The sequence below is a fragment of the Procambarus clarkii genome, chromosome 31, assembly GCF_040958095.1.
Source record: "Procambarus clarkii isolate CNS0578487 chromosome 31, FALCON_Pclarkii_2.0, whole genome shotgun sequence".
Taxonomy (NCBI): Eukaryota; Metazoa; Arthropoda; class Malacostraca; order Decapoda; family Cambaridae; genus Procambarus; species Procambarus clarkii.
Window position 1 is genome coordinate 15,974,046 of NC_091180.1, and position 21,113 is coordinate 15,995,158.

A 21,113-nucleotide genomic window follows, 5' to 3' on the forward strand; every position below is an offset into this window, starting at 1 on the left:
CACCTCTGCTCTTCACTGGTTCTATTCTGCATTTTTTTCCATATCGTTCACTCCATTATGTTGTTATTTTACTGTGTAGATTTGAGACCTGACCCTCCAGTATCTTTCACGTGTATATTATTTGATCTCTCTTGTCTCCTTTCTATTGATTACATTTGGAGAGCTTTGAGACGATCCCAATAATTTAGGTGCTTTATCGCGTCTACGTATACCGTATATGTTCTCTGTATTACTGTACCTCTATGTATTTCAGCAGTCTCTCCTGCTCTTAAGGGGGACGTTTACTGAAGGTTGCACTTGCAATGCATCCCATATCCCAGAATTATCTTCAATTCACTCACGTTAGTCTGTAAAGCTGCACTGTCTTTCTGGAGTTTTTTTTGGTGAGATGAAGGATTGTCACTTGCTCTCTGCTCCTCTGTGAGGGAGCCAGGTTCTGACTCTGGTCCCAGGTAGGCCTAACAGAACTAGCCGCAGCCAGAGTGATCTTTTAGCATGAAGCATTCTCAAGAAGACTTGTAGCTTCACGGAGACACTGGGGCAACTCCAGAAATTTGCATGTCATTACATTCAATGCTGGGCTGTTTGACAACTTATTAAATATATTAGAAAGTATTTCCAAAATGTCAAATTTGCAAGTTTTATATTACAGTACTGTATTTGGGACCTATATTATTGTTATGCTCTTGAAATTTAGAATACTGACATGCTAGAGTAGTCACATATGGGAGATAAGCTACAAAATACAAGTCTACTATATGTTCTATAAAGGAAAGTGTGTGTTAAGTTTAAAATATAGAAAATGCATTTTTGTGGCCATACACACAACAGGCTTTACAGGATAACTAACCAGCAGAAGTAAAAAAAAAAACAAAAAAAAACTAGCAATTAGAGGCATTTTTGTTGAAACTGATAACATTATTTACCAATACAAAATATACATAATTTTATTATCGTTTCATTTTTATAATTTGTCGACCAGGAAAACTTAATATACAAGAGGGATCATGAAGCTATTTATTCCTAAAAACCAAAGGTGACTAAAATCATTACAAGCACCAAGAGGTGAGGATAGCCACAATAAGGTTTCCTGTATGTATGCATACAAGTCTAGAAGAAATATTAGTGATACTGTGGGTTAATAAACCTTGTATTTACACCAGTTGATACAAAACGACCAAGATACAAATGCCACGCCATTTATTCCCCGGCAGTGTGAGGTGCGGGATGCGGTGCAGGTGCAACCTTACACCTTACAATTCACTCATGTTACTTGAAATCACAATGCAACTCTTGGAATATTTCTTCCTGTAACACTGTACAGTATATTGTATCTTCAGTAAATAGAATCTATGCAGCTACAGTATATTTCTAAAACTCGTAAATAATATAAATGAATGAAAATACTACAATATATAAAGATACTGTATTTATTACTGCAACAATTCATGGTTAATCTATACAAAACTAACCAAAGGTAAATATGTTAATTTAGCTGATAAATCAAATATAACAATACAAAAATGGCTTCAGCTGCTTGAAACTTGTATAACTGTCAAGATAAATAAACATTGTACTGTGTTACTCAGTCCACTGTGACTTCAACTGACATCAGAGGTGCACAGAAACGTGTACTTAGTTATACTGAGAACCCAGTTATTATCAAGCTATATACTGACTTGAAACTTGGCGATTGTTCCTACAAGTTTATAACATGGGGCTCAAACCATTGTTTTGGAGACATGAAGGCAACTGTAATTTGTGCACTGAAAGGAAGCAGCAGGAGTAAAATCATCTATAATTACCTAAACATATTGTTGAAATTAATATAGATTTAATTTGTCTATGGACCCCCATCATGAGAGAACACGGGCACTGTATTTCAGCTAGCATAACTTGATCTACTTTCAACAAATGTATTCAAATATGTTTATGCTAATTATACATTTTTTGCATTATTATACCATGCCTCAACCCATCCTCCTGTTTAGGTACTACTTGTAGTAATGATGGGGATCATCATACATAAATTGATGTGAAATGCAACAGAAGGTAGAAATCGGTATTATTGAATTTGGACAAACTGGAAAAGTCCTTGTATTGATGTTGCAAAAAACATAACCTAACCTTCCTAGGCCTAATACACACTATCTGAGGCCTAATATAGTACTGTACATATATGTGCTATACTAGGCCTAGGAATATTTAAGATTGGTTTTTAGCTTTATTTTTTGGGGGGGGAACTCTAAAGTGAATAGTACCCAATTCTACTACCTATTGTCCATTACTGTATGTCTATGTATATACGATTCTGCAGTTACAAAAAGTACTATCTAAACAAGACAATAGGTTGTATGCCTAGTGGGTTATTTCAGGTGCAACACTTCTCTAAAAATGTTAAACTGTAGTGTTTCCATAGTCAAGGACAGGAAGCTTGCTAGACTTATCCAGCGTCTCCCTCGGCCAACAACTAATCTGAAAAAGGATGTAACCCACAACAGTTGCCAAATTCCTGGCCATCTATTTACTGTTAGATGAACAGATGTATCAGATGTAAGGAAACAAGCCCAAGCATCTTGTATTTCCAGGGGTACTGGAAAATGTTTATCTTACAAGGACTTGTCTTATTTAGAGAATCTTGGTGATCACCAAGTACAGAGTCTGGTAATATGGACATTTACAATAAAGGGAAAAGAGTAGTCATTTCCTTCCCACTGTAGCAACTACAATAAAAATAACGTAACATATATTTAAATGTTCCAGGAATTCCATGTACTACAAATGACATCTGCTAATATTTCCCAAGAATTCCACATATTACAAATAACATCTGCACATACTGTATTTCTCAAGAATTGCACGTACTACAAACGACATAAAACAGTTTCCCACCAAGTAATGAGCAGCTTGCTCTAAACAGTCAGATGGATAGGGATATGAGGCTCTCACCATAGCGTCAAGGCGGTCTCAACACAGCTCAGCTGGAAGCAATACCCCCTTTGATTTACCTCATCTGGCAGTCTCACAGCATAGCAGCATCTCCACCTCTTACCAGTCTTGGTCCCCACAGTGACCAGTCTCTGCCTCCACCAGCACTCAACCACCATACATTACAGTTTGCCTTGTCATGATACTGTCATACCATGCATCAACTACTGATGTAACCATTTACAATAAATATACATCTGGTTACTATATTGTGTGCTTATTGTCCCAACCTGTCACAACACAACCACCTCTTTCAAGACTGAACTTAATCAGAAACATGTACCATCATGGCAGCAGACACAAATGACTTCAGTTAAATATTTTCTGGGAAGTCCCACCAGTAGGTCTGAATACACACAGAAATCCCAATAGTGCGATGCATCAAATGAACAAATCCACAAGGGCTGTGATGAGAGTTCGAACCTGATGACACGAATGTTACAACCATCATTCAGAATGTTCGGTCTGAATGTTACAACCTGGAAGTGTTCAAACCTTTGGAAACACACCAGGAGTCTGTGACCCATGACCACATACCAGGAACAAGGAATATAATCTGGCTTACCTTATCAGAGATCATAAACAGAACTGAGAAAAAGTCCACCAGAAAGCTAAAAATCTTACAAAATCAACAACTGTTTGGCGAGATTTGTAACTGATGAAAAAGATGTAAGCAAATGTAACTGCTGCAAAATCACTGCCTACAAACAATTGCCTGCCACCAGATGCCAGACAACCTGGGGGGTCTGCTAACTCATTAATATGCTTGGCAATTACCTAAGTGTAATTACAGGATGAGAGCTACGCTCTAGTGTCCCGTCTTCCCAGCACTCTTTGTCATATAATGCTTTGAAATTACTGACGGTCTTGGCCTCCACCACCTTCTCACCTAACTTGTTCCAACTGTCTACCACTCTGTTTACAAAAGAGAATTTTCTTATATTTCTCCGGCAGCTTTGTTTCGTTAGTTTAAATCTATGACCTCTTGTTCTTGAAGTTCCAGATCTCGGGAATTCTTCTCTATCACTGTGGACAGGACTGTCCTGTCCTGTCCTGTCCATATTCCCGGTCCTCAGGTGATAGTTTTCTATCTAGAACCACTCCTAGATCTCTTTCTTTATCAGAATTCTTTAAAGATTTCTCACATAATATATAGGTTGTGTGGGGTCTATGTTCTCCTATTCCACATTCCATAACATGACATTTATTAACATTAAATTCCATTTGCCAAGTGGTGCTCCATATACTTATTTTGTCCAGGTCTTTTTGAAGGGCATGACAGTCATCTAAATTTCTTATCCTTCCTATTATCTTAGCATCATCAGCAAACATGTTCATATAATTCTGTATACCAACTGGTAGATCATTTATGTAGACAATAAACATCACTGGTGCAAGAACTGAACCCTGTGGTACTCCACTTGTGACATTTCTCCATTCCGATACATTGCCTCTGATTACTGCCCTCATTTTTCTATCAGTCAGAAAATTTTTCATCCATGATAGAAGCTTACCTGTCACCCCTCCAATATTTTCCAGTTTCCAGAACAACCTCTTATGTGGAACTCTGTCGAAAGCCTTTTTTAGGTCCAGATAGATGCAGTCAACCCAACCATCTCTTTCCTGTAATATCTCTGTGGCTCGATCATAGAAACTGAGTAAATTCGATACACAGGATCTTCCAGATCGAAAACCATACTGTCTGTCTGATATTATATCATTTCTCTCCAGGTGTTCTACCCATTTAGTTTTGATTAGCTTTTCCAATACTTTCACTATTACACTTGTCAATGATACAGGTCTATAATTGAGGGGGTCTTCCCTGCTGCCACTTTTGTAGATTGGAACTATGTTAGCCTGTTTCCACACGTCTGCTACGATTCCTGTACACAGGGATGCCTGAAAGATCAGGTGAAGTGGAATGCTGAGCTCAGATGCACATTCTCTCAGAACCCATGGTGAAACGCCATCTGGGCCAGCTGCTTTGTTCCTCCCGAGCTCCTTTAGCATATTTTCCACTTCATCTCTAGACACCTCTATCCGCTCTATGTTGTTCTCTGGAATTCTTATTGTGTCTGGTTCTCTGAAGATTTCATTTTGTACAAACACACTTTGGTACTTTTCATTTAATGTTTCACACATTTCCTTTTCATTTTCCTTGAATCTGTTTCCCATTTTCAACCTCTGAATATTATCCTTTACCTGCAATTTGTTGTTTATGAATTTATAGAAGAAGCCTGGTTCTGTTGTAAATTTGTCCACTATCCTTTTTTCAAAATTTCTTTCTGCCTCTCTCCTCATTGCTGTGTAGTTGTTTTTCGTATTTTATATCACTGGTATGTTTGGGGATTTGGCCTTTTCCCATATTGATTCTATTTTTGCGACTTTTGGTCTCTGGTCCTCTCGCAATTTCTGTTGAACCAATCCTGTTTCCTAGTTCTGCATCGGTTTTGGTATAAATTTTGTTGTGCCTTTATCATATATTTCACAAAACTTGACATATATTTCATTTACTTCTCATTATTTACTCATTTACTACATGTGTCAGCTGTGATGTGCAATACTGGGATGTGTCGGCTCCATGTCCTAGTGCCTAAGTTGTCTGCATTGCTTGTGTTGCTGGACCACAAGGTGCACCTCAGGTTGGTTGATATTCTTAGTCTATATTGTGCAAGAAATCTTGGTTGAGTAATTATGTTGGGGGTCTGGGTCTTGTCATAGGACCAATTAACTGTTGCTTTGTGGTTTGCTGCCACTATTGCAGATGCTGTACCCAAGCTGTTCACATTATTTCTGTGACACATGATGGATTTCTATGTATTTTATCAGGTTTGCTAACTGAGAATTCGATACAACAGTGGGACTAGCCCCACGACGATGGGGCTATTGTTGTACTGGTAACACTGTAGGCAAGGTGCGAGTTAATCTCAAGAGAAGACACAAAGCTGAATTCATTTTAAAGTGAATTTTCAACAGCACACTATAAAGGTGAAATTTAATATGAATTTCAGTTATTTATGACCAAAATATAAAAACAACTAATTACCTCAAAAATAAACTAAGGAACAAGCCAATTTGGTTTGAAATGAAGGATGTAACTTGACAATTATAAATAATGTTGGTTTTTATGGAGATTTATCATGTCAAATACAGTATTAATAACTTTTATACAATACTGTACTTGAATTAGTCAACCATATTAATCTGATGTAAGATGTAATGTTGTGTGTCCTGCATACCAAAGTTTTGGATGATGGAACTTCTGAGGAATAGGTCTTAAAAGCTGGAACAGTGTTCAATAGGTCTTGATATTGGTAACGTGTTTAATTTGATTTTATAGTTCTGCATATATATATATATTTTGATTGTGCATGTACAAAGAGCTTCATGTAATGGTTAACTGAATTACTAACATAAATAAAAAGTATTAAGAATACATAAGTAATCTAAATTAAAATTTTGTAACTGGGTTCTCAGTTATGGAAATACTGGTCAATTATGACAAGTGACCAATGCTAAGGTTAAGATGTCCCGCATACCCTGGCATCAGGTTAGCTAAGTGCTGAGCCATCAGAGCAACGATGCACACATCAAACCAAAAGAGTGGAGAAGGCATGTCCCATCTGCAATGTTGCCATGTACCTGTGCCAAATTCTACGTGTCTTTACTTGTGCAAGGTAGAGTCAGTTCTTGCTTCAACTTTTTTAATTAAGAGACTAATGTATTCCAGACATTCCTTTTGAAATTATGGGTATTATGAATCTTTAACATATTTGTGGGGACATTCTCAAAACCACCTCAAGGTAATGTTAAAATAGGAAGTCAAAATTGTAAACATCTTTTAGATATTTACATAAAATAGCATGCAAGTCGCCCATATTATAAAAAATACACTGACTGCTGCTGAATTGAATCTACCTTGCCAAAGTCTGAGCCATTAGCAAGACCAACTGGCCTACCTGAGGGTTCGAGGTTGGTCCCTTTTCCCACGCTCCAGGGACACTAGACCTATTCCCAGCACCAACAGGAAAAAGACTTGGGGGTTATGATGACTGAACACATATCTAGAACAGGTTCAGGACTAGGAGATAGGCAGCCCGTCTGCTAATATTTTAAAAGCAATATTTATGAGGCTGAATTAAAATTAGAAAAGTATTAAACTAAAAAGGGCAGATCAATGTCCTGATGGGAATATATTCCAAGTTTTTTATATTAATTTGCCTCAACTGTTTTTCTTATTGAAGGCGAGTAAATTCATTCTTGTCAAAAGTTTAAACTAACCCACCACCATGTACTGAACCTGTTGTTGTTGCAAATCTAAACATTAAGTAGTTATTTCTGATGCATAAAGAATTATAGTATAACATATATGATTAGATATTAAACATTAACTAGCCTTTCTAATTAATTAGTTCTCTGTGTAATAAATCCACACAATATTATTATTTATTAACTTACCAAACATTCAAGTATTGTGAAGAGAGTGGATGTTAAGTAAACTTAAGCTTGCACTTTTATCATTTCATTCACATTCATCCAACATTTACCCTAACTAAAACATGTAAAATATTTAGTTTTTCTTTATTAAAAAAAAAAAAAACTCGGAGTACAGCTACGTCTCATAGGTGGCGCCATCAAAGATGCTACTATAAATAAAACAGTGTATTACATCTTAAGACAACTACAGCACTGTGTGTATTTCTGACAGTGAACCTACATTGCGAAATTGCTAATTTATGAAACATTTGATCCTATTGCTTTTCTCATTCTCAAAGCACTAACACAGTATAAAAATATTGACTTCCAATGACCCACCTGAGCCGATGCTGATTGGCTGTCTGGGTGGAGTCCACTGGTGGGTCTCTGCCTCGCAACTTCTTCTCTTCTCCTCGTTCTCTTCCGTGCTGCTTCCACGAATTTTTCTCTTCTCCGGAGTCATGCGTTTTTCTGGAGATGTTCTGCACTCCACATTAGAGTTGTGAGACATTATATGAGGAAGTGGGGATGTGATCTTTGGGGAATCATGGGTAGGTGACCCAGTTACATTGGTAATTTGAAGCCGCAGGTCTCTTGGGCGTTCTTTAGGCCAAGGCACAGCTGTTGAAGAACAATTTCAGGCGATTAATCTTTCCTAATGATAAAAAATATACGAATAATGTACAGTATATGGAATATGCCACAAATCACACTCCACTGAGTATGAGGGTCTTTAAATGCTGTTGTTATGAGATACAGTATATCTTTTAACAGTTATTAGGGCTAGGGCTTTTCTCCGATCCAGTCTTGTGTGCAGTTTAAACACATTTCACAACCAGTTAGACAGCATTGCTATATCAACAGTTAAAGAAACACTAACTGAAGATGAAGTTTAAGAGTGCCTTTGATCTCAAAACAAGGATAGATATGAAGCTAGAACACCCTTCTCAAGTCCAGTAAGTACATTTGCTTCATAATGGAGTGGACTTGGGATTGAATTCTAGGCAAGGTGGAACAACTGGGCACCGTTTCTCAACTCCACTCCAGTGCACTCGCCAACATGTGGGGACATGGATATAAAACAATTTGCAGATCAGGTTCTGGGTAAAACATGTTTCTGAATAATCTAATCAGTTCCAGTATTTAGACCTAAATCCCAAAATTTATATGATGACAGAATTCACAAACTAGTTTTGCAGTTAAATATAGAACCTATCTTTTGTGTATTTGTGGTAATAGTGTTGAGTAGGCCTTGTAATATTATTTAGTGACCACCTACAGTAGTGTAGTAGTAGGAGTAATAGCAGTAGAAGTTGTATAGTAGTAGTAGTAGTGTATAAGAAATACTGTAATAGTATAACAGTAATAGTAATACTAGTATCAGTATAATAGTAGTACTGTATGTAGTAGTATAAGTTATTGTTGTATAGTAGTTATATATTGGTACTAGTTTATAATACTGTAGTGTAAGAGTATAAGCAGTAGAAATACAATAGAAATACAGTAGAAATTACTGTTCTAGTACTATACTATACTATAAATAGTATAGTGGTAATGTAGTAAAAGCTTAGGCATCAGAGCTGTGATTTTGTATTACATCCCCACAATTGAGAAGACACTTAACTACAGTACTGTGAATGTGTGAGTGTGTGTGTGTGTGTGTGTGTGTGTGTGTGTGTGTGTGTGTGTGTGTGTGTGTGTGTGTGTGTGTGTGTTGTACCCCAGCCAGGAGTGTGTTTACAGGTGTCTGCAGCATGCACTGTTACGTGTACAAATTAATGGCCATAAGAGATCCCAGCAAAACCTTTTCTGGTTTCTCAGCCACATTATCTGAAAACAAAATTTGTTAAAATGTTCTCAAGATTATTCTGAAAAAAGTGAAGTGAAATTGTAATTATTTCTTGGGATACATTTTCATGTATAGTTAAATATGTGAAAACAACATTTTTAAGAACTCTGAATACAACAAACACTGTATTCCTAATGCATAAACATGAGAACGACTACAGTTAGGAATAAAAGACATACATTAATAGTTCACAAATTAAAAATACAGTATACATATTATTTAAAAGATTTGAGATTGAATTGACTACAAACTACCCCGCAGTACAAAAGAGTTGACAATAAGCATACCAGATGCAGTAAGTGACGATTAATAACACAGTTTAAGATGAAGGAAACCTCGGTGATAAGAGATGTCATCAGTGATAGGAGATACAGTGACACTGTTCCTCGCTCTACAAGTTTTTCGAGCCAATCAAGACAAGTAATGTTTCAGTTCACTTTGATTTTTTTACATAAGTATATCGATTAGCCATTACAGTAATAGGGATATTAGTGGCAATATACATACTATTGGATGTATATTGCCACTAATATTATAATTATTGGACTTTTTGGGACTCAAAAAGATGTACTCAGTATACGCGAGTACATATACAAGCACATTTGTGAGTACAAAGAGTATTTTAATTTTGTTAATTTAGGATTAGAAGGTAGTGAAAACAGTAGAATAAGAAGAGAATGAGCCACAATGCGGCTGGAACAAATATTCGAACTCTCACATAAAATGAAAGTGATGATGATCCAGTCTGTAACTGGAGGATAAGTGTGCATGCACCTCACACACTGGCATACTGTGTAGAGTTACTGTATATGCAAACTTAAATCCATGTGGAGAGAGAAAGGGGGATTGAAAAGCATGCACAAGACACTGTAATAACTTTGGGCAAATGCCAATGTTATTCCAATATTGGATCAACATCACTCCAGCATCATATACATGCTGAGAAAGAACTGAATCTTGGATCAACTGAAGACAAAATATTAAGACATACAACATAGCATCAATGGTAAAGCTGACTGACTTGCCCTATCAACACTATCAGGTTAAGCACAAGCAATTAATGAATGACCGAGCCACTAATATGACCAAGACAAAGATGTCCTCAGTGTACATCAATTTAGGTCCAACAGTGTGCAAATGCTGCGACACTGGTTATTAATGTTCCTAAAGTCAGGAAAAGCACCAGAGTTGTGGCTAAATCCCAACAAACCTAGGCTGCTTCACCTTTAATAGGCTTAACTTGTGGAGTTAAAATAAGCACCAAGATTATAGAATGTAACAAGTTCTCTCAATAAAATTAAATACTGTAATGAAAAAGATGGAGTTTCCTCTGACATCATCGTGGCCAAGCATTGTGACCAATAATTGCCAGAAAGCCACATTAGCACTAGAGTAGGAGCGGCTCATGCAAGGCTACCCAATTTTATGATGACCTTTAATAGTTCCCATAGTCAAGCTTTCCTGAGGCCAACTGCTGACCTTCCCCAGGATGCAAGCCACAACAGTTGTCTACCTCCAATATACCTATTTTATCTATTTTACTAAATACCTATTTTATACCTATTATACCTAACCTAAATATTTTACCTATTTTAGTAAATACCTATTTTATACCTATTTTACCGCTAGGTGAACAGAGTCAAGTGAAAGGAAAAATGCCACCCATTTAAACACTTTGATGAAATGCTACAAATATTATTCACAACATACGTCAGTTGTTGCATGATGCTGCCTGAACCTAAAGAAACATTTGAAACAAAGATTATCAAACAAGAAAACATCAAACAACACAGCACCAAAAGACTTGCCCCACACACACTGGAATCCAGGACAAAGAAAAATGATATAACTAAAAGACTTGGGTTAGTCTAAACAAGAAGAAAGAAGACTAAGAGGACCACACCCAAGATGGAGAGAGAGAGAGGTAAATGGGTTCCCATTGTTAGGGGCAGAAAGATTGATTTATTAATTAATTTAACACTTTCGCGCTAACCGGACTCACCGAGGAGTCCTGTTTCGCTAACCGCTAACGCATAGTGGACATAAAGTTATGTCCTCTTTTAAAATATTTGTATAAAATTCAATTTTTATCCAATTTACTTTGGGTTTGTTTCAAACTGCGCGCCATGAGGCTCTCTTTCTCACCACTAGGCTGCATGGTACAATAAGTTCATGAAAGGTGTGGACCACTTCGATCAAATGGTATTATGTCCCAAACGGGTTGCAGGTGGGTGATTTTAGCCGTTTATACTGGTAATGCTTCCCCCATATCATGTATTATATGCATATGTCTGTTTAGGGAATTTTATTCCGATCAATGTACAACCAAAAATAACTGTGTGCAACAAGTATAAACTTGACAAACATAACAAAAGTAAAAACATTTTGTGTGTGTTTGACGCTCACTGATATGTTCCAGCGTTGTTTTATATTTGGCGCTATTCTATCTTACGCTTTGTTGATCTTTTTTTACCTACGGGCTCATAGAACATTCTATTGCAAACACATTGACACAAAAATGAATGACGTACATAGAAAATTAATGTCATGAGAGTGAAATAAGTATAAACTTTCAAAGCGCCGTGCGTCGTCCCGTCACCGATACCGGGTAACAATTTCACCACTTCCCACACTCTTGTGGGCGGGCCGCAATCATTATTCTACGCTTATATTCATATCACCGTGTTGGGAATTTCATTGCGAGTCCATTGATACCAAAATTAACGCTGTAGGACAAGTGTGGAGGTGATAACAATCCCAAGAGTAAAAACATTTTGTTGCTGTTGGGCGCTCACGGCGAGTCATCTTCGTAGTTATTTATTTGGTGCTGGTATCCCTATACGTTTCGTGACTTTTTTTTACTGATGTTCTTCTAGAGAATTTTATTGCGAACACGTTGGTACCAAAATGAAATACGTAGCTCAAGAACTAAGGTAAGGAGAGTAAAAAGAGTATACACATTTTTGGTTTTACGCTTACTCAGCAAAAACGCTCCCCGCACATACCGCTTTTTTTTTTACCATCGAAGGGGGCGCGAAAGTGTTAAGGTCTGCCTATGTCAATATCTTGCATTCCACAGTATGCAACTCATAACAGTTCCATAACTCGCAGGTACCTATTTACTGCTAGGTGAGCAGAGGCAGTGGGTGTAAGGAAACGTGCCCAAACTACAGAACACACAGTGGCACTAACTGCAGTCATATCATAGCCATAAGGTTCTGGATTCAATTCTTGTATTCACCTAGTTTTTTCTGTCCTGTGGCAGGACAGAAGTGTTTGGACACTGTTTCCTTTACCTAATGTGTGTGTTCACATAGCAGTAAATAGGTACCTGGGTGTTAGACAACTATTGTGGATTACATCAAGGGAAAGGTGAGTAGTTGGTTTAGGGGGACCTTGGTCAACCTAACAGCCTTTCTGTTCTTGACAACAAGAAACCATTTCTTGAAAATCATAGTTGTTGATCTTAGACCAGACTCCCGGAGGAGGCAGTATGTGAAAAACCAATGACAGACTAAAAAGCATTTAAGAACAAATATTGTAGTTACCTGTAATTATAAATTTTCAATTACACACTGACATGCACATATGTCATTAGTAATTCATTCATTAGAAATGAATCATAAGTGTTTTTGTGGTCCATAGACTAGTGTCCCATTAGTGGTTATCTGTTTAATAAAGTATTAAACAATACAATATAACAAAATATAGGTTGAAGTTAGTCAAAACATGAATATATTTGCTTTCTAGTAACCATATAATATTAAGAATCATTATTTAAGCATTTGAGATCCATTAAGTCATAGTTAAACCTTAGTGCATAAAACATCTTTCAAGAGCACTACTGACCTTTATACTGTTATATATATTTTACTGGAAGAATCTGGATTAATTTTGCTCTACACATTCTTGTGATAGTGCAAAACTTGAAAGGAATGAAGTTACATACTGTTGCTTGAGAACACAGTACAGACACTAATTTTGAAAGCGAGTCCATAACTAGGCAGCAAAGTGCACCAACAATAAATATTACCACTAAAGCTCCTCCAAACATCTAGTTTTACTCACATAATAAAAATAAATTTTATTATACTTGTTAGGCTTATCAGTAATCTCAAATTATGAAAAACATTTACCAAGACTCACTCCAAATATCTTTGGTGATTTCAACAGAGCGAGCGGACAGAAGTAGAAAATGAACCATAGTAAGCGTGAACACGGTTCAACGACAACTTCGGATAAGCAACATAAAACCAGCTAACAACCTCGCTCATGCAAATTTTACATGTGAGTGAGCAACTTGTCCCAACAGATACACAACATTGATAATGCTGATCCAAAGCTGGATCAACACAACTCCAACATCATGTGCATGCTGGGAACCAACCAACATCTAAAGTAAACCACAGCAGATCTTTACTATTGTCACCATCTCTGTTCGTGATCTCACAAGTCACCTTAATCTGTCATGTTTCTCACTCTCATATGACATAATGTCAAGTATTTAAAATGTGTCGGTTAGCAGACAGCTGGCAAAATATATAAAATTTAAAGAAAACACCAGAGAATGAGAGTTTGAAAGATTAAAGCATGTTACTGTATAAATTTATAGTATTGTACTGACAAGGTGTAATGGAGTAAATATGACTTTAATCAGAAAATATAAACAAAATTATCTTTAAAAATATCAGTTCCCAAGCATCGTAATGGTTGAACACAAACATTTACTGTATAGCGAATAACTCAAAGTAAAGTGTTATCACTGTTATTTGTCACTCAGGATAAATCATTAAAGATCATAAAAGTCCCTTGTAATTGGTGAAACAAGACAAAGAGACAAAGGCAGCATTGGGCTTACTAAGACTGCAATTTATCTGAATTTACTTGAAGGCCATTAGCACTCTAGTGGCCTTGATGAGGACAGGAAGCTGGTGGTTCGTAAAAGATTCCCCCATTCCCCCTGATGATTTTTTTAGATGGATTTTAAAATTTAACAGTTTTGGCATTTATGGCTTTAACGAGTAGGCAGTTCCATGGATTTATAACCCTGTGGGTGAAAATGCATCTCCTGTTTTCAGTCCTACATTGTGGCTATATGTATATATATCGTACCTAGTAGCCAGAACGCACGCACTTGGCCTACTATGCAAGGCCCGATTTGCCTAATAGGCCCAGTGATTTTCTTTATTTTCAATAAAATGTTTCCAATTAGTCGATTTGAATTATTATTATATTATATTAGGAACATAAATTATTGACTTAGTTGTGTTAGTTTAGGTTAGGTTTAGATAGGTTAGGTTAGGTAAGGTTGGTCAAGTTCAGTCATATATCTACGTTAGTTTTAACTCAAATTTCAACAAATTAACTTATAAATAATGAAATGGACAGATTTATCATTTCATAAGAAAAAATGAGAAAAATATATAAATTCAGGAAAACTTGGCTTCAATGTCTTCAACAGAGGTAATTTTCATGCTGATTTTTGTGTCATCTGCAAAGGATGGTTACCTTGAGGTTACCTTGAGGTGCTTCCGGGGCTTAGCGTTCCCGCGGCCCGGTCGTCGACCAGGCCTCCTGGTTGCCGGACTGATCAACCAGGCTGTTGGACGCGGCTGCTCGCAGCCTGACGTATGAGTCACAGCCTGGTTGATCAGGATGACACGAAGCTGTGACATGTATTTTTGTCTATACAATGGGGCCTCGACTTACGATGCTAATCCGTTCCCAGAGATGGATCGTAAGTCGAAGCGATTTTTCCCATAAGAAATAAAGGGAATTGAATTAATCCGTTCCCCACCCTCCAAAATATTAACATACAAATACATTTTATACTGAATACAATGTTTTTTTCTAACAACAATACAGTACCTAAGTTTATCTTACCTTTATGGAGGGCTCTTGATGGCGTATGGAAGATGGTGATAAGGGGGGAGGAGGAGAGTTGTTACTGTTTGGAAGGGGAATCCCCTTCCATTATCACATCAGGCGGTGATGTTTTCTCTGGGGTATTCTCTCTCCTACGTTTTGCCTGAATACCACTAGGACCTGGTTGTGGTTCAGGGCTTGTTTGTCTCACTACAAATTTGTCAAGAGACATTTGTTTTTCCCTTTGTTTTAACATTTGTCTGTAATGATGCATCACAGTGTCATTGAATAGGTTAAGGCAATGACCTACTGCAGCTTGATTTGGGTGAGTCGTTCCAGCAAAGGTTTACAACTCTTCCCATGCTTCTTTCATAGGCTTGTGTTCAGGCAATGACTTCTCCTCCTTGGTAATGTATGCTTTCTTTGGCAATCTTTTCCAGAATAGCCCTGTCTCGTCACAATTAAACACTTGTTGTGGTAGGTATGCCTCGCTCTGCACAAAATTTTTAAATTCGCCAATGAATCTTTCACCCGCTGGTTTGTCTGAGCTGGCAGCCTCCCCATGCCTCACAACACTATGAATTCCACTTCTTTTGCTAAATTTCTCAAACCATCCCCTGTTCGCCTTAAACTCTTTCACTTTTGCATCACTCGTTCCAGGGGTTTTCTTTAAAAGGTCTTCATGCAATTTTCTTGCCTTTTCACAAATGATGGCTTCCGAAACGCTATCACCCGCTAACTCCTCATTGTATATCCAAATTAATAATAACTGTTCAACATCTTCAAGTGTTTGTGTTCTATGTTTCATGATTATTGATACGCCTTTTGCCACTTTAGCACCGATAATGTCCTTTTTCTTAGCCAGTATGGTGGATATCGTTGACTGAGATTTGTTGTACTGCCTAGCTAGTTCAACAACCCACACACCATCTTTATATTTACGAATGATCTCTTGTTTCTGCTTTATGGTCATTCTTACATGGGATCTCATATGTTGAGCCTTACCACTGACTTTCCTGGGACTCATGGTGTGATATATAATAATTACTTTAACACTTTCGCGCTAACAATAAAGACTAGGTAAACAATTTGTGGTTTATGAAGGATTCACCTCAAAGTGGTTTAAACTACAAATTGTCCCCCCAACTGTGTGTGAAATATTTTAGCAGGCTGAATCAGAATATATATAGTCCACTACTAACTAAGAACTAACTCAGAAGAAAAATAATCAAATAAAAATAATATAATATTAAACGACAAAAAATAAAAATAAAGTAAATACTGTATTTGAATATTCACAGAAAAAAAACAATTAAAGCTTGCTAGGATTTTCCCACATATGCTGCAGAAATTATCATACATGCAAAGTGATCTAGTATAAGTTGCAGCAGGCACATGATGTTGGTGTGACCTTGGAGAGTTGTCGATAACATTGATCCAGTGTTGGATCAATGTTATCCATGTCTATACAATGTCATCGATAAAACTAAAATTATTGAGAAAATGCACTAGGGCAATGAGGTAGGAGCAAACTTAAGACTTTGGCATTGTCAAGCTGCATACTCGTAGGTTCGCATAGGCAAAGTCGTAGGTTCGCGCCCACCTCATTGCCCTAGTAGATTTTCTCATTGATATATATCACGTTAATGTGATTTCTGTATGTTAATAAAATTATTTATCTATAATTACTGCAATTGTTAAATAAAATTTCATATAATGCAGTTGAATACTGAAACAAGTTCAGAAACAAGTCATATTTACTCACTTTGGTTCGTTTGCAAATTTTAAATACAAGCTAATTTTCTGAGCACCTTTACCTAGTGGGATCACGAACACCATATAGTATAATGAAGCTTTTGTAGTCAGAGAGAAAAGTCATTCCTGTTAGATGGCTGATCATATAATTCAGTACCAGAGATGCCCATTTATTCAGGGTCACAAGAAGTCGATGCGGTGAGGGGGTCCAAAGAGAGGTCTGCGGAACCCAAACCTGAATGCAGTCCCACTTAATCGTCCTGAAAACACCACTGACATCACCAGCAGCCTCTAAAAGCTGATAACATACACTTTTCCTATCCAGTTTTTATATACAGTAAAATCTTTTGTAATGACATGTAAGGAAATCAAATAAATAACTTTTGTACTCTTGCTTAAGAAATTTAGAAAAAACTGCTTGTAAACTACTGTATTCATATTTATAATGTTTTCAAAGTGTGTGCATGTGTGTACAGTATACAGCACCATATATAAGCTAATATGGGAATATAAGCCAGATTTTAACATGGATACATTGCCAAGTATAAACTTGTATCTCTTTAGATGTACTTCATGTGGTTTTGGGGACACCAGAGCCCCCATTGCCCTGGTCTCTCAGAGGCCTGGTTATTGGTCTCTGATCAGGCCTGGTCATTGGTCTGATCAGGCCTGGTTATTAGTCTCTGATCAGGCCTAGTTATTGGTCTGATCAACCAAACTTTTGGTCACCACTGTTTGTTGTCTAATGTTGAAACCACAGCCTGGTTGATCAAGTACCTTTTGTGTTAATAAAGTTCTCTTCTTGAACACAAGTGTTAATAATGCCCCTAATATTTGAAGGAAGATGTTAAAAAACCTTGGGCCATTAATGTTTGCAAAATGGCCCCTTCCAGTACTTTTTATACATCTACGGTTGAATTGGGTATTTTGCACATTCTATCACGTCTCATACTTTTATAAGGAATTACTTTGATGTACCGATTTAGAACTTATCCCTGTAATATGTATACAACATGTAGATAATGATGCACATTATCTCTTCTCTGCATCCCAGAGAAAATGACTTGAGAGATTTGAAGTGTTGCCAAAAATATAAATATTTTATTGGGTGGATTCTGGCAGTAAATTTGTTCTGCATGTTTTCCACATTACAGTATTATGTAATACTGTATGTTGAATGTAAAAGTAATATTTGTAATATTTAATAATTATATATAAAGTCATGAAGGGTTAATAGTAATGAAGGAAACTTGGTATACCTTAAACTAGTGACTATATCTACAATACAATACATGTTCAGTTATCTTTGCATGGGTTATCTTGAGATGATTTCTTGAGGTTATCTTGAGATGATTTCAGGGCTTTTTAGTGTCCCCACGGCCTGGTCCTCGACCAGGCCTCCACCCCCAGGAAGCAGCCTGTGACAGCTGACTAACACCCAGGTATCTATTTTACTGCTAGGTAACAGGGGCATAGGGTGAAAGAAACTCTGCCCATTGTTTCTCGCTGGCGCCTGGGATCGAACCCGGGACCACAGGATCACAAGTCCAGCGTGCAGTCCGCTCGGCCGACCGGCTCCCAATGCCTACTTGCATCTCTGAAGGGACATGCCTACTCGCATTTGAAGAGTTGCAAGGGTCAAGGGGCTGACTTTAATCACGGTAGTGTGAGGGTCGAGGGGCTGACTTTACTCACGGTAGTGTGAGGGTCGAGGGGCTGACTTTACTCACGGTAGTGTGAGGGTCAAGGGGCTGACTTTACTCACGGTAGTGTGAGGGTCAAGGGGCTGACTTTACTCACTGTAGTGTGAGGGTCAAGGGGCTGACTTTACTCACGGTAGTGTGAGGGTCAAGGGGCTGACTTTACTCACGGTAGTGTGAGGGTCGAGGGGCTGACTTTACCCATGGTAGTGCGAGGGTTGAGGGGCTGACTTTACTCACGGTAGTGCGAGGGGTCAAGGTGCTGCTTTTACTCACAGTAGTGTAATTACCTAAGTGTGGTTACAAGGACAAAAGCTACCCTTGTGGTTTCCTGTCTTCCCAGTACTCTGTCACATAATACTTTGAAACAACTGATGGTTTTGGCCTCCATAAACTTCTCGCTTGTTCCAACCATCAACCACTGTGAGCAAAAGTGAACTTTCTAATATTTTTTTGGTAGCTTTGTTGTCCTTAGTTTGAAGACATGGCATCTTGTTCTTGAAGTTACAGTTTTTAAAAATTCCTCTTTGTCAGTTTTGTTGATTTCTGTTACTATTTTGTGTGAGGGTAGAGGTGCTGCCTTTACTCACAGTAGTGTTTCCATGAGTGACTGAGAGCAACCAGTCTACTAAGACATATGCCAAATGTGATGAAATGTTTTATTAATTAAACTATGTGTTACAGTATCCTGCCATCATAATAAACAGAATCAGTATATATATCTCCACAAAGATATTCCCACTTTTAATTCAAATTACAAACTTCAGAAGGTGTATCAAAACTGTGTATTGGTATCATTAATTGCCCTGAAAAACTTGTGTTGCCTGTCACCACGCAATACTGACACCACAGGACATATCATAGTAACTAGTCTGTACATTAAACATCTTGATAGTGAAAGTCAACTTACTGGTAGTATGGCGAATACCTTCCCCCATGGTACGAGGGCTCACTGGAGGGTGTTCGCTGATGAAAGAATAGTAGCCCGAGTCCTTCTTCTCCATGCCCACACGGCCTCTTCCTCCTCCCCGGCGAAGTTCAACACCGCCGGTACCCATGTCGACACCCATATCCAGCCCAGGGTCATTGTTCGCCTGTAATGTAGTACATTAGTTTAATAAACTCTTTACAGGACAATTTTTCAGTAGTTTTTTTTTCTGAGAGGACTCCCCACTGTATCATCCCAAGTTACCTACTTGGAATACTCACTGTTCCAGTATTCATAAAACTATATATAATGTATTACTGTATGTTCATAAGTCTAAAACATTTACGCCATTTTTTCTGTAATGCATCCCTGCATAAAACCTGGGAGTTGCCTCCTTATTACAGTATATTCTACTGTAATCTTTTTATTTTCATATAATTACAGAAAGCCTTCCACTACTTATGCTTGTTAACATTTTGTAAACCTTGACTATCCTTTTAAGATAAATGATATCTAGATTTCTTCTTTAAAAAATACAGTAGAGTGCAGTAGTGTGAGGGTACAGTAGAGTGCAGTAGGGTGAGGGTACAGTAGAGTGCAGTAGGGTGAGGGTACAGTAGAGTGCAGTAGGGTGAGGGTACAGTAGAGTGCAGTAGGGTGAGGGTACAGTAGAGTGCAGTAGGGTGAGGGTACAGTAGAGTGCAGTAGGGTGAGGGTACAGTACTGTGAAGTGCTAATCTGCACAATACTGCCCTTTAAAGTAGTACTACTTCAACCACTCAGTCACATTGTACTGTACAAGTAACAAGACCATACATTACATTAATGTGTTTAATTTTAAAATCCAACTGTAAAAGATCATCAGGGCGAATGGGATGACCTTTGACAAGCCACCGGCTTCCTGTCCTCGTCGAGGCCGCTCAAGTGTTAGTGGACAGGTAAATTAACAAATAACCATTTTCCTTGACTGTAATGATTTGTGTACTGTACTTTTTTTCAAACAGATTAAAATAACATGTCTATAAAGACAATATGACAATTATCATTAGAGATACAGTAGTACTGAGAAAATCCACTGGGGGGCTGTGAGGCGATGCAAACCCATGACCAAAGCATTGCCAGCTACTTACTCTTATCAAGTCAGTGGTACAGTAGTCGAGTATGCTATGTGGATGGCAATGACTTGGTCGCGGGTTCACGTTGCCTCACAGCCCCAGTGGATTTTCTCGCTGATATAAGTCATGTTAGTGTGATTATCTGTGTGTATTAATACTGTAATGTGTGATAACATTAAAAATGATCTGACCTGTTTTAAATATACTCAAGAAAACCTATCACAGCTCTTGCATTTTGTTACAGGGAACAAAACAAGAAAACCTTGCATAAAATACTTGTAGCAAGTAAATTTGTGGTCATTACACTTGCATTGATACAGAAAGAGTAATTTGCATGTACATAACAAAAGTACTTAGTGGAATATCTCCCTCTAGTCCCATGGCTGGTACAGTACACTATATAAATTTGAGATCATGTGGTGATAGTCCTCAATCCA

The 21,113-nt window shown here is 37.6% G+C and overlaps 1 protein-coding gene across 19 annotated transcripts in view; it reads right to left on the minus strand.

The window, feature by feature from the left end:
* LOC123758638 (uncharacterized) overlaps positions 1-21,113 on the minus strand; it is a 179,476-nt gene that overhangs the window by 11,984 nt on the left and 146,379 nt on the right. For 17 of the 19 annotated variants that reach the window (XM_045743149.2, XM_045743153.2, XM_069334377.1 and 14 more), the window contains 2 exons: positions 19,544-19,727; positions 7,804-8,085 (listed from right to left, as the gene is read on the minus strand). In XM_045743149.2, the coding sequence (XP_045599105.2) occupies positions 7,804-8,085; positions 19,544-19,727 (466 nt within the window). Of the gene's footprint in view, positions 1-6,947; positions 6,997-7,803; positions 8,086-19,543; positions 19,728-21,113 lie in introns of all 19 variants that reach the window. The other 2 variants (XM_069334382.1, XM_045743157.2) reach the window with 1 other exon arrangement.